At 39.6% G+C, this 13,507-nt stretch overlaps 1 protein-coding gene across 2 annotated transcripts in view; it reads left to right on the top strand.

The window, feature by feature from the left end:
* Nucleotides 1-3,921, top strand: part of LOC147603127 (E3 ubiquitin-protein ligase BRE1-like 2) — a 70,468-nt gene extending 66,547 nt beyond the window's left edge. For both annotated transcript variants that reach the window (XM_086797368.1, XM_086797369.1), the window contains exons 13-19: nucleotides 40-234; nucleotides 360-432; nucleotides 532-618; nucleotides 743-880; nucleotides 1,000-1,199; nucleotides 1,326-1,491; nucleotides 2,280-3,921. In XM_086797368.1, coding sequence (XP_086653494.1) covers nucleotides 40-234; nucleotides 360-432; nucleotides 532-618; nucleotides 743-880; nucleotides 1,000-1,199; nucleotides 1,326-1,491; nucleotides 2,280-2,411 — 991 coding nt within the window. In that variant the 3' untranslated portion in view covers nucleotides 2,412-3,921. The remainder of the gene's footprint in view (nucleotides 1-39; nucleotides 235-359; nucleotides 433-531; nucleotides 619-742; nucleotides 881-999; nucleotides 1,200-1,325; nucleotides 1,492-2,279) is intronic.
* Nucleotides 3,922-13,507: the final 9,586 nt, after the last annotated feature.

Below are 13,507 nucleotides of genomic sequence, written 5' to 3' on the forward strand. Positions count from 1 at the left end.
AGAGAGAGAGAGCACTAATGTAGACTTCAACAAATATAGGGACTTCATGGAATTGAAGGAGGCTGAGTGCAGTGCTTGGGCTGAAGTAGAAAAGCTTAAATCAGCCTTGGATGATCATGGCCTTGAGCTACGAGTCAAAGTTGCAAATGAAGCTGAAGCAGCTTGTCAACAAAGGCTTGCAACAGCAGAAGCAGAAATTTTTGATTTTAGGCAAAGACTGGATGCCTCTGAAAGGTAGCGCTTTAGAACTCATTTTTGAGAGATGGAATCAAAGGGTTCATGTTAAAAGATGCATTTGTGACGGAATTTATTCATGGTAAGTAGCTTTAGTAATGCTAACCGGGTTGATATCTTTGAAGGGTTGTTATTGAGTTGAATGAAGTCGCAAAGATGAAGAGCGAGGAACGTGATGCTTACCTCGCAGAAATAGAGGTAATTTTGTTTCAAACTTTTTCCATTCAAATAGCTAAATTTTTGATGCTTGGTTGTAATTTTTTTAGTGATCTGATGTTTTGTGAGTTTTTTTTACAGACGATTGGACAGGCTTATGAAGATATGCAGACGCAAAACCAACGGCTTTTGCAACAGATTTCAAAGAGAGATGACTACAACATAAAGGTGTCTGCTTTCTTGAGAGAAATGTAGTTGAACTATCTTCAAAATGTTAATGCAGTTTGGCAGTGTTGCCCAAGTCTGGCACTTCCTTATCAAATGTTTGTTGATGAACTTCTCACCTTTGCAGCTGGTTTCTGAGAGCGTTAAAGCAAAACAACTTCACACCTCTTTAAGTGAGGAGAAGCAGGCTCTTGTAAATTATATCCACCATTCCACTTCCTTTGGAGAAAGCCACAAACAAAGAGTGGCGAGGTTGGAACAGCAGGTCCTACATTTAAGTTTGAATATTTTTAGATTTTTTGGGAATTGACTGTGATAAAAAAATCTGTAATGCCACATGTTATGTTCCAATTCTTGTGTTGTTTATTAGCTTGATGATTTCAGGTTAAGTTACATTTGGATCAGCTTGGCAAGGCCGCAGCAGATGGAAGGCAGAATGTCAGTGCTTTGGAGGTGCTGAGGAGGGTTGTTGAGACTGAAAAGGAGTGTCTTTCAACCAGGGCGTCTCTTCAGGACGTTCAGAAGGAGCTTGAGCAACGCAAGGTTAAGACTGGCGACATTCAGGCACAGCTGGAGAAGGAAAAGTAAGCCAGTTGGACAGTTTTGTGGTGTTCATGCTTCGATTTCCTTGTATTTCCTAAGAAAGTCATGTGGTGCTGGTCTGTATGTGCATACCCCGTCCTAAATCTGATGTTTTTTTTAAAAAAAAGGTTGGCAAAGAAACGGGTTCAAGAGGATCTTGACTTATTAAGATCTAAGATGGCCCGCAATCATGTACAATACGAGGGAAGCCCTTTGATTGAAAAGCTTCAGGATGAAGTGAAAGAGTACAAGGCAATCCTGAAGTGCAGTGTCTGCCATGATCGCCCAAAAGAAGTAAGGAAATCTTAGTTACTTCTTTGAGTATCTAGTCCATACTATGCATAATGGAGTTGATAGTTATATAGTCTTGTAGGTTGACTACCACGAGTATATAACATGCATGTTTCTAAAAGATGAATTTGGTCATGTTCTTGGATTCATCTAGGTATATAATTCAGCCGTATTAGCGGACATGCAGATTTCACAATATGAAGTTTTCGTCCGAGTTGTAGCAAGTTGATATTGTGCTTATTCTTTCTATCTTTAGCGGTGCATTTACCCTATCAACTACTTATTTGCTGTACTAATTCTTTCTATTTGCTACTTCCCTTAGTGCTAGGCTTCATTATGGTTGAGTCTGCCCTTCATCTCCGGAGGTTTGACAGAAACTCAGTATGAAGGGCTTTGTGTGAATATATGCTCTTATGTGTGTGTGTGTGAGAGAGAGAGAGAGAGAGAGAGCATATCTTGATACAAAGTTCTACACCCACTATTGGGCACTGATGACGTAAGTGGGGATGTTGTAGTATCTAGTCCATACTATGCATAATGGAGTTGATACAAGAGAGTATATCTTGATACAAAGTTCTACACCCACTATTGGGCACTGATGACGTAAGTGGGGATGTTGTAGTATCTAGTCCATACTATGCATAATGGAGTTGATAGTTATATAGTCTTGTGGGTTGACTACCATGAGTAAATAACATGCATGTTCCTAAAAGGTGAATTTGGGCATGTTCCTGGATTCATCTAGGTGTATATATATATACAAGAGCCTGATAAGCATTCTGTTGTCACAGGTGGTCATCACGAAGTGCTATCACTTGTTTTGCAGTCCATGCATTCAGAGAAATTTGGAAATCCGACATCGAAAATGTCCAGGTTGTGGAGTTACCTTTGGGCAGAATGACGTCCGGAATGTCTACATATGACCTGCGTTTTGCTTGAATACCTTATACATGCAAGAATATTCATGGGTTTCTTGCCCAGTCAAGTGTTGAGAAAGGCTTCTGGGTACCTACTGTGCAGCACATCGTTGAACATATGGGATCGCATGGCAGTAGCTCAAGTCAACATTTGAGAAGCCAATTCTGCGAAACATGGTTTGAGCTGCAGCAAGGCTTGTAAATCTAGGACTGACCAGACATGTTCAGCGCTGAGAGCTCTACTTTTGAAGGAGGTTTACTTGTAGCTATTAGATGCACATTAAGTTGGGAGTAGCAGCAGTAACATTTTGCTGGTGCGCTGTGGAATTCACTTGGGTGATTCTCGTAAGATGCCGCCCCTCCAGCCATTTCCAGCATGCAGTTGTGCGCGCACGTGTCTGAGCAGCTTGTTGTACATAATGTTTCTCAGTGTTAACATGCACTTTAGTCCCATGGAGGTGTAACATTCAACAATGTGTCCAGTAAGTCTTTTATGGAATCAATCAAGAGTTGATTTTTCAGATCCATTCAGGAAAAGCATTATAAAAGGCCAGGCAAAAGCTGGCAAATATTTTGATATTGGGAAGGGGAGTCAATGGTGGAGACCGTGGGACGAGAGGATGCGTGCGGCTGCTTGCAAACGACAGGGTTTTGGAGACCAAACCTTCAATTCTTTCCTCCACCTTCAGAATATCCCTCATTTTTCTTCTTTTATTGAAATTTCCTGGTACAGTTATCTCAACACAACGCTTCCATATTGATGGCTCTGATAGAAATCAAGTTGTCAATATTTCTATTACATGCAAGAATTAATGACTGTCTTTGGAGTTGGAGATGGCAGGTTGTGGTGGGATCAGGTCATTTATGGAAATAAATGTTGGTTTTGGAAGCTGGATATCTAAGCAGGGATGCACACAGCCGTGTAAGTCTACAGTTTTGTTTAAGGGAACAGTCTCTGCAGATTCCATCACAACTCTCTCAAAACCCCCAAAATGGTTTCACCCTCCAAAATTGCATGATGCTACCACACCTGAATATATTAGGCCTCTCTTTCTTTTTACTTGTGGGAATATCCCTCATTCTGTATGGTTTGTAATGGTTACATATGTCATACTTGGCATCTTGGATGCTAATCTAATCTCTCTCTCTCTCCTCCCAAAAAAATCTCAGCCTGCATCACTATCGCATTGAAGAGAATCTCTCTCTCTCTCTCTCTCTCTCTCTAGGTTGCCTTGATCATATGGAGGCAAAGAGACAGACCATGACCTGCCCGCGACCCAAAGACTCTTATTGCAGAATCCGAGTAACAGATGTTACATTGGTAATTTTAGTTCTCCCACAGTCGTATTCCATTTTGTATCTAGCTTTTACAGTTACCCATTTACACCTTCAACTTTGTAGTCATTTAGTTCTTTTTAATGCTTTCATGCCAATGTGCATGATAGATACACTCTAGATGTTTTTGTAAGAGGGTTACACTAACCTGCTACCTCAATTAATCAACACCCTTTGTGGATCTGGGTTAGTGCACAATTTTGCACCATAACCTGGCTTTTGTTCTTGGATCCTGTGGGCAATCAGCCGTCAAAGCTAAAATTGCCTTTTCCGCTCCCATACTATCGATTCTTTGACTCGTAATGTGGCTCACTAGTTTATCTCTTCTATATCCATCACTGCTGCCTTCAAGTTTTGTACAATTGTAATGTACGAGCATTAAATGGGGGTAAGATTTGCTGTGCTAGTGTGGAGTTCATCAAATTTTTGCCCTCTCGAAAGATGTTTTCTGTCTTCACTATGGGTACTGTCTGCAAGGTTTGTCTCACAAGTGTAATGCAAAGGAGCATAAGATCAGGGTAAAATATGATGCGTTATGTTAAGATTGTGCATTGCTGCCCTACGAAAGGGTTATAAGCATCATGTGATGTATTTTGTGGGGTCATGACGGGATGAGGAGTGATGTGGTGCACTGCAGTGGTGGTGACGAGGAATTGTACAGCTTGGTGGCTTGTGCTTTGTAGAGATTGGAAGAAAGATTCAACAGGTTTTAGAGACGGACATGTCCCGCAAGCTATATCATTTGTACGGCAGCATGTTTAATGCAGTGAAATTGTGCAGTCACGTATCCATTTTTCTATTTCTTGCTTTATTTTGATTATACCAAGTTCTTAGGGTTGGAAGATTGCTGACTTTTAATGTGGAGGCTGCAGCAGAAGCAGGTACTACAATATGCACCATTGTTCTATCACAGATGGTGTCATATAGAACATTGAACATTTTTGGTGCAAGTGTAAATCACTGGGGGTCTATATAGAAGGAACTGTCGCTTCTGTGTTGGTCTCCAGTTTCATTGTATGAATTGCAGTGGGTGCCTGCTTGAAAGCGTGTGGGGGATGAGGGAGATCTTGAAAGTGGCAATGAAGAGCCGATTTTTTTTTTTTGGGGCCTGTAAAACATCAGTGGTAGCATGGCATGCTTCTCGGGAGTGCCGTACATCTTGATTGATAGCAATTCTATTTCATGTTTAGTATTATGGTTAACATGAACTTGAATCTTCCATTGGATTATCGAATTGTATTTGCTACACCAATTGTATAAACCCTAGTAGCCTTTACACAGTTTTACCATTATTGTGCTTTTTATTACGAGATATATATATATTCAGGGTCACAGATCCATTTGTTTATTTAGGCTACTGGTCCAACTCACCCCCTTTTTGGTTGTTTGTACTAAAAAGGCAAAGAAGGCTTCATTGTGTTTGATGTAGGACACATTTAAATTTAAGAGTAGAAATCACTTGGACAGCATGTAAGAAAATTGTGCGCGACTGTTAGCAACAATGCAATAAGTAGCAGTCGTATATAGCAGTTTCTATATTTACATGTAATGAACTTTTGGCGCTATCGCCGGTGGTTCTTTTATCATTGATGGGAATGCATCCATGGTCGGGTTTTTCTGATTTGTCTTATTCGTGTCCAGTTTTGCTTTTAATAATTGTAAGGTCCACTTTCTTGAGAATTCACAAATCTGCTTGTGCATTTCTGTTCAGTTAGGAGTATTGTTTATTGTGGCAGTGCACAAGACGTAGCTATCTAGAAATCAAAGGCAAAACATTGTTAAAGTGCTCTGAATGCTCGTGGTGTTAATTACTGAACAAAATGACATGGATTTAGAAAGGTTATAATCGTGAGTGTTACCTAACGTGTGATTTTGTTTTAGTAAATGATTAATCACTAATATACTAGAATTGGGGCTCATAAATTGGCATTGGTAACGAGTGTTACTCAAGTAACGCAACGAAGTAAAAGACCCTTTTTCTTTAGGGGGAAAAGATTCCCGCTGTCGGCAGGCAATTGCTCTAGCAGGGGAGGCAAACACTCTAGGCTTGAAACTGTATAAAAAAATTTGGAGGTTGACACCATTTTTCCCATTTTTGAAAATGACAGGAAAGTACCAGATGTGCAGCCACATCAGTTCCTCCAGAATTGGATTGGTGATGGTGACAAGGAACTCATGGATGAAAAGAAGGGATGCCTGTTTCAGCATTACGGATATAAAAGGTGCTGTATGACATTATTCGCACCACAAAATGATTTGACTGTTTTTTTGTGGAATGCTCGTTCATGAAGCTTTCGGAAAGATAACTAGGTCTATTGAAGTTCTAGCATCTAGCTGAGGTTGTTAAATTGTTTTGGATGTGTTTTAGTTCGATGCGCAACCTACTTCCACAACCTTCTTTATTTTTGCCAAGCCAGCCAGCTGCCAAAGAAAGGTACTCTGATCAAAAGCGTTGATACTAGACATACATCGTTGCCTTGGCTCTCACCTCCTCCTAGCAAGGACGCATTACCTTCCACCATACGCCTGTGTGACCTTACCGTCCTGCTCTACTAACTGATGCCCTGCCGTCATCTCTGGCCACCCACCTCGTACAGCAAGGTTGGCTAGGCTTGCTCGCGGACTTCATTGAGGAGCCATGCTGAAGGCTCTTTACTAAGGCACACTCTTAAGTGTCAGTTACCGCCATCTTTTAAGTTCCCTCATGGCACAACTGTGCCCTTTTCAACCCCAGTATCTCTTCTATGCTCTCCACCAGAGCAGTCAGGTCCCCACTCAAGTGGACCTAGATCAAAACTCCTTTAAACAGCTAGAAATTGAATTACAGAAATAGCTCGCAGTCAAATGATATCTCAAGTTAAAACGTTCATTTCTTTTTCATGACAAATAAGCACAAGCTTTTTTATAAGAGCTTATGATTGTGTTCCAAAATTACAATATGAACACATTATTCTCTTATTAAAGCAAAACAACCTTTTCAATACTTGTCCTTTCTTAAACAGAGCATCAAGAATAAAACTCATTAAAACTTTTAGGAATTTCAAGCAAGTATAGAGGTAGAGGCATGACTTAATGAAGTAGTCGTCCTCTGCTCCGGTCTTGAGCATACACTGTTAAGGACAACCGAAATTCTTTACAGGCTTTATTTCACCTTTCCACCAGATACATTTGGTGGGCCTACTAAAATTTTTTACCACCGAGGCTTGTCACTTTTGGTTCCTCAGCCCCTTAGTTGTTGGGGGACTAAAATCTTGATACCTTGATACACACTAGTTTCTTAAGTCCCTTGGTTGCCAGGTCTAAAGTCCTTTAGATCATTTTTGATATTATCCTTGTAAAGTATACCGATCCTTTGATTCTTTCAACAACCAACATTTGGCATACGGTCTGAATTTTTTAACATCACAATTCCTTAAGCAAAAGCACTTTTGGATTATAGCCTGATTCAAAAACCGACATTTGACATATGGTCAGAATTTAGTTCAACATCACAAGTCCTTATGCAAAAAAGTGCTTTTGGATTATAGCCTCAATATAAAGAAAAATCCTTGCATGGTATTCATAGATGTAGAACATATCATCAACGAAAAAGATCCAATCAAGCTCTAAGCACATCACAACAAACCAAGAAGTAAGAATAATTCTCAAAATCCCTGTAATCCTTACAATCTTGAATAGTCCTCTATATCCTCATACAATTCTAAAAAATCTCACTGAATCCTCATAATCCTCATTAACTCATTCAAGAGTGAACGAAAGAAATTTAGAATCAATACATAATTAAAGCCATATACTCAAAAGGCTATCAACCTTTTAAAAGGTCTCATATTAATAGCCATGGTTAACCTAGATTTATAAGAGCCCTTGTTGGTCTTCAACTCCTTTGGATGCACAGTTTGAACATCTGAGTTCTATAGACCAAAATACTATCAAATTGTCCTCCCAAATGAATCTCTTCCATAAGATCCACAATAATTTCTTATTTTATTCCCCCTCCTTAAGGACATGGGGAAACAGGAAGTGCCCTTCTAAGTCCAGAACCTTATAAGTCCCTAGCATTGATTGATTAAAAGCAGAGTGATCAAGATCAATATTATCAACAAATGACCAAGATATCCAAAATATTTACATTTGCCTTCACAACTCTTAATACTGTAAACTAAATGGAGTACTAAACTCCTTACAATGAGTATTAATAGATATACGATCTTTGGAATGTCTTTCAAAAACTTAATAAATAAGAGCCTAGAGAGTTTGTCCAAAAGATCAAAAACCACCTCGAGATCACCTATGATATGGACCTTATCAATATACTAATTATTAACTCATATAATTTCATATTTATGACTACATTAAACCAAATCAATTGTTACTATAGTTATAATGTTTTGGGAAATTCCTTTTTTCGATAACTGGTGGTGGTGGGGACGAGAATGATTCAGATGATTTAGACGTGGTACGATCTACTATGACATCACTCAGATCGCAACCAAGGGGCACCTTTAACATCTTTTTAACTTTCTATATATCTTTTTTTCACATCTCCGCGTCCCACACGAAGGTGGCCCCAACATATATTGTCCAAAATTAAAGACAAGCTGAATTAATCCTTATTATGAGTCTTCTTGTCTCCATGAATAAATCGGTTGTCTCTGGAAAAAGGAGAGCTCTCACATCCCTCCTCTTCTCCTGACCTTCCTGTAAAAGCACGCACAATGGGCTGACATAGTTTTTGCGCCTTACGACTCTAGAGAGATTTTCCAAGTCTCTCTCTAAGTACACACGTGCCAATTTTTTTTGGTAGAAAATTCTCAGCCCATGAACAAGTCTCTTCTTCTGTACCCCCTACTCGGTCCCCTTCTCATTGTCAATTTTCCAAGCAGAGTACAGACGGGCTAGATCTCATAGAAACAACGACGTGACGTGAATTCCACCATGAACACACACTCGAGCTTTCCTTTTGTCAATCTGGTCGCTCCCATGTCTACAGCCGCCCTGTCAGAAATCTGCTCACTCAAAGCTATTGATGGCGGTTCTCTCCACGCTCCTCTCAGCCAGCTACTCAAGACTTGGACTATGCAGACCATGGCGGCCTTTCTGTGGCGCTTGCTCTAGAGTGCACAAGTTGCACAACCCGGGCTCTCTTAGCTTCTCTACCTGGAACTACATCTCTGCCATGCTAGCTGGAGGATTTGGATTGGTCAGTTTTTCCTCCCTAAAACCGTACCTTAATTCTATTCCCATTATTAATGGGCATGCATCCTTAGGGCATGTTCGTATGACCAACTTGCTGGCCAAAACTCTCTTAATCGAGGTCGTGTCCTCTTAATGCAATTATTCAGATTCGTATTCACACCAACTGCCCGTCCCAAAGGGAGTTCTTATGGCATGAAATCAAAACAATGAACTTTAAATTCCAAATCTCTAAACCAGCTTCTCCCAACACCAAGTTTCCTTTTCTCTTTGAGTAATGATGACTTTTTTTACAACACAAACTACCCCTTGCAAGCCACATGATGCCTAGTTCTTCAAACCACTATTATCCACAAATATGAACACCCAAAAACTTATGAAAAGGCACACTCACAATGTCACCTTCTACGCAAATATACTTAGAAGCCCCTTCAAGGCATTACCAAGTAGTATTAATACAAGATTATCCTTCTCATCTATGGAACCCATGACGTGTGGCCTTGTCTAACCGATAGTCAATACACTACTCACGAGGAGAGTTTGCCATTGATAATTCACCGAGGTGCGTGACGATAGCACCCAATCAATCCTCCTAAACGTGAAACCCTCACAACTTAAACCCTAAATTTTATCACATACAAGCGTGTTGCATCCACGCAAAAAACAATGCATATTTTTCAAAGATATAAAAACTTGTATTTTAAAGATATAAACAACACATATATATGCACGCATGTGTCATGATTTCAAACTCGTGTTAAACCACATGTCACCATTTTTTGAGAACAATATTCTCTCGTTTTCTTTCATTTTTTAAACCCACATACACGATCTGTTTTGCTTTTTCTCTTTTTTAATGTTTGTGAATCCCCACCCTTGCATGCATCTCTGTTATGTTGCACTGACGCATATGCGCTTGTAGACCCTTGTGTGTGGTATGCAAATGGTGGGGTGGTCAACTCTCCACAGAGGCTTGCACTCTTGTAACCATGATTTTCAAACTCGCTCAAATGGTTAAACTCAATGTACTATGTGTTTCCACGGAAGGGCACATTCCTTGGTTTATAATTCCTTGAATAGTAAGCATGGACTCTCCCACATTCCTTGGTTTATAATCTCCAAGTGCAAAAGGCAAATAAAATAATATGTACAAATAATGGTGCATGGCCAACAAAATAATCATGGTGGTCACACCATTGCCAACAATACCATCGGACATCCAATAAGTGTCTCGCGTATACTGTCAACCATCCTCATAGTGAACACGTGCTCTACATCACCTATGCCTCTCTTTCACCCAGTCACAAAGATAATCATGCCAGAACCACACAAAGCTATGAATAAGTCAAATTACACACTAAGACAATGACGCACAAAGCTATAAATATAAATCACACTAACAATGATTTAGTCCCCCCCCCCCCCCCCCCCTCTTCTTACATATGCCATCATACACATCACACTGTAACTCCTTAGGTGTCCCCAATGGTCATTGCTAAGTTCAAACTTAAAAACTCGTATTCTCAACTTAATGTGCTTTACAATTCGTAAATGAAGAGCATGTTCCTTCACCTTTCATTACCTAACATTTGTTTTCTCACCAGATCTGGTTTCTACTCTCTTGCCTTTTTTGTTGAAGTTGTGATCCTTATGGCACCCGGATAAAAAACATTTCTTATGCGATTGAATGTGTAGATTTAGTTATATTACATCCTTTTCATTTGAGATCCATCGAGCCTTGAATTCATGAATTAAAACGATGCTCTTTAGAATCATTGAACCTTATAATTTCAACACAAAATTTAGCATTGAGTGTGTAGAAAATGATGCTCTTTAGAATCATTGAACCTTATAATTTTAACACACATCACATCATTACTTCTTTTAATTTTAATCAGATGGCTTATAAGTTGGTAAAGATGGAGTGGATTAGGCCATTAAAGTAATAGATGGGTGGATTGACAAGATGTCCAAAAAGGATAAGAATATATATGGAGGCATCAGGCTACACGTCATCCTAGTTAACAAGTAGTGTATAGTATCTACTCTAAGGTAAGCTATCAAAGGAATACTAGGTCCATGGGTCAAGTTGAGTGTACAGGCAAGAGGAGGATGAGTTGGTTTATGCGCCAAAGTTGGTTTATACATGAGTGCTTGATATCAAGTGATATATACTATATATAAGAGGGGTGGAACATTCTTCTTTTCCCTATGCTAGTAATTTACTAGCTTTTTTTTCTTTTTTCTTTTTTCTAGATAAGGTCCTAAGTATAGCCTATGGGCATAAGGAATTTCACCCCCTACTACTACATACATGTATACACGTGAGTACAGCCCTTCTAAATATTGGCCATTTTTAAAGGAAGTGGGCAATTTCGACCAATTGGAGTAAACACCTTGCAGAGTTGTAGAGTTGTTAGTGACTAGGCATATAACACACTGTTGTAGCCATGGGATTGTGACGATGAGGTGGAAATGCCCCAACAATGTGGTGATGATTTGACTAATGTGTGGGCAGCACAGGAACATGCACCAGGTAGGGTGTCCCCAGGAGTCATAAACCAAAGAGTCATAACCTCTTGAATGAGAGACCCAAGCTCTATCCACTAGGTTACCACTAATACCTTTTTCACCTCTGTCTATATAGATAGGTGCATGCTTTGCATGAAGCCTCTTCATTAGCTTTTTGGGGGCCGGACAATTGGTGTCAAGGTGAATGGTTCGGTGTGGGTTTTCTGAATTTCTGGATTGATCCATGGAGCAGGTTGCTTTCTGTGATGAAAAGCAGTTGAAAACAGAGTTGATATGATAAAATCAATCCTTGATAACAAAAATGGACTGTACATATAATTAGGTCTGCCCTGCGGTATAGCTAATGGCCACACCAGTTGCAACCTGGCCGCCGAGAGCAGCTTCTGTGAGAAGAGAACCAGAGCGGTCCGATTAGTTTTGCCATTACGAGATCTAAGTCGTTGATTTATACAGGGTGCAACCTACACCAAAAGGTATTTATTTAGAGACAAATACCCCGCCATTTAGTCAATGACCACAACTTTCGACTTTCACTCTCCTATTCACTCTCCTATTCGAAAAAAATCACAGCTGTACAGAGACAAGGCCGATCAAAATTCTGTCACCATAGATATTTTTTAAATATACCAAAGAAAATTCCTATGGAGTTAGAATTTTCATACTTGTTGTCACTGTCTATAAGATTAATCCCCTGTATAATCCACATCGGCCACCAGCACCCTACGTCTATCACCATCAATATTTCCTGTCAACAACAATTAAACATATCATAATCATTAATACTAACTACATAAACGCATTAAAACTAACCACCACGAACAAAGCTTAGCACTAATTAAAACGACAATTATCATAATCGGCGCTGTTAGACCACACCTTATGGTCATCAATACGAGCTGCTTCTTCAACTAGCAATAATTCTTGTTTTTTTTTATTTACATTATCTCGCATAGCATAGCAGGAAATAACATGTGCTTGGAAGCAGGAACCTTACCTTCGACCACACGTTATGTCGTATAAGCTTGCGAGAGCGCTTGGGAGGTCATTTCCGATGCCATTTCCAGCCGAATCAGGAGGAGATTAATGGAACTTTTGCATAGCTTGTACGTTTGTCAAGGTAATTCAATCAATAGATTAGCGTACAATTCTGTAGCAGACTAGATTACGGAGCTTCAAGAAGACCTGCAGAGATTGCTTAATATGCATTTGCATCAGCCCTATATTGCACCTTTGCGAAGGTAATTCAATCAACAGATTAGCATACAATTCTGTAACAAACGCGTCAGAGAGGCACAAACGTGTGTACGTATGCTTAATGCATGCATTACCACCAAAAGAGGGGGCGCCCGCAGGCGGACATGCTATGAGGGCAACGAGGGGCTGATGAGGGGAGCGAATCGATGAATGGCGCAGACAGTTAGGAGATGCGCAGAAAGTTGCAGCGTTTAATTTTTTTAAAAACTAATAGGGGCCTTATTAATTAATCGAGTACACCTTATCCCAAGTAGCCCTTATTAATTAATCGAGTACTCCTGATTAATTAATCGATTTTGATTTTTAGGTCATTGTATGCTCCTATTAGGAAAATTTTTCCAATTTATGTATTGGATTTGATGGAGAACTTTGGTTAAATTATCGGCTTATTCAATTGTATCTCCAATTTAATAGGAAATACTCTCCAATTTATGTATTGGATGTGATGGAGAACTTTGGTTAAATTATTGGCTTATTCAATTGTATCTTGAAGTATACGATTTCTTATTGGCACGTTAATTACATGTTCACGTGTTACTTGAACCCTTGTAAAGATGGGGCACGTTGATTCCCTTGTGGATTGGCCTTCAAACACGACGTGCTAGTTGAACTCTCTAATAAAGATGGGGCTGTGCTTGCCATAAATTAAACTTTGTTCCATTTCAACTCACGAGTTACTTAAAATATCTAAAGATGGGGTTGTGCTTGCTATAAATTAAACTTTGTTCCATTTCAACTAATGAGTTACTTGAACTATCTAAAGATGGGGTTGTGCTTGCCATAAATTA

The sequence above is a fragment of the Cibotium barometz genome, chromosome 65 (assembly GCF_041138505.1).
Source record: "Cibotium barometz isolate CiBa-2024 chromosome 65, ASM4113850v1, whole genome shotgun sequence".
Lineage (NCBI taxonomy): Eukaryota > Viridiplantae > Streptophyta > Polypodiopsida > Cyatheales > Cibotiaceae > Cibotium > Cibotium barometz.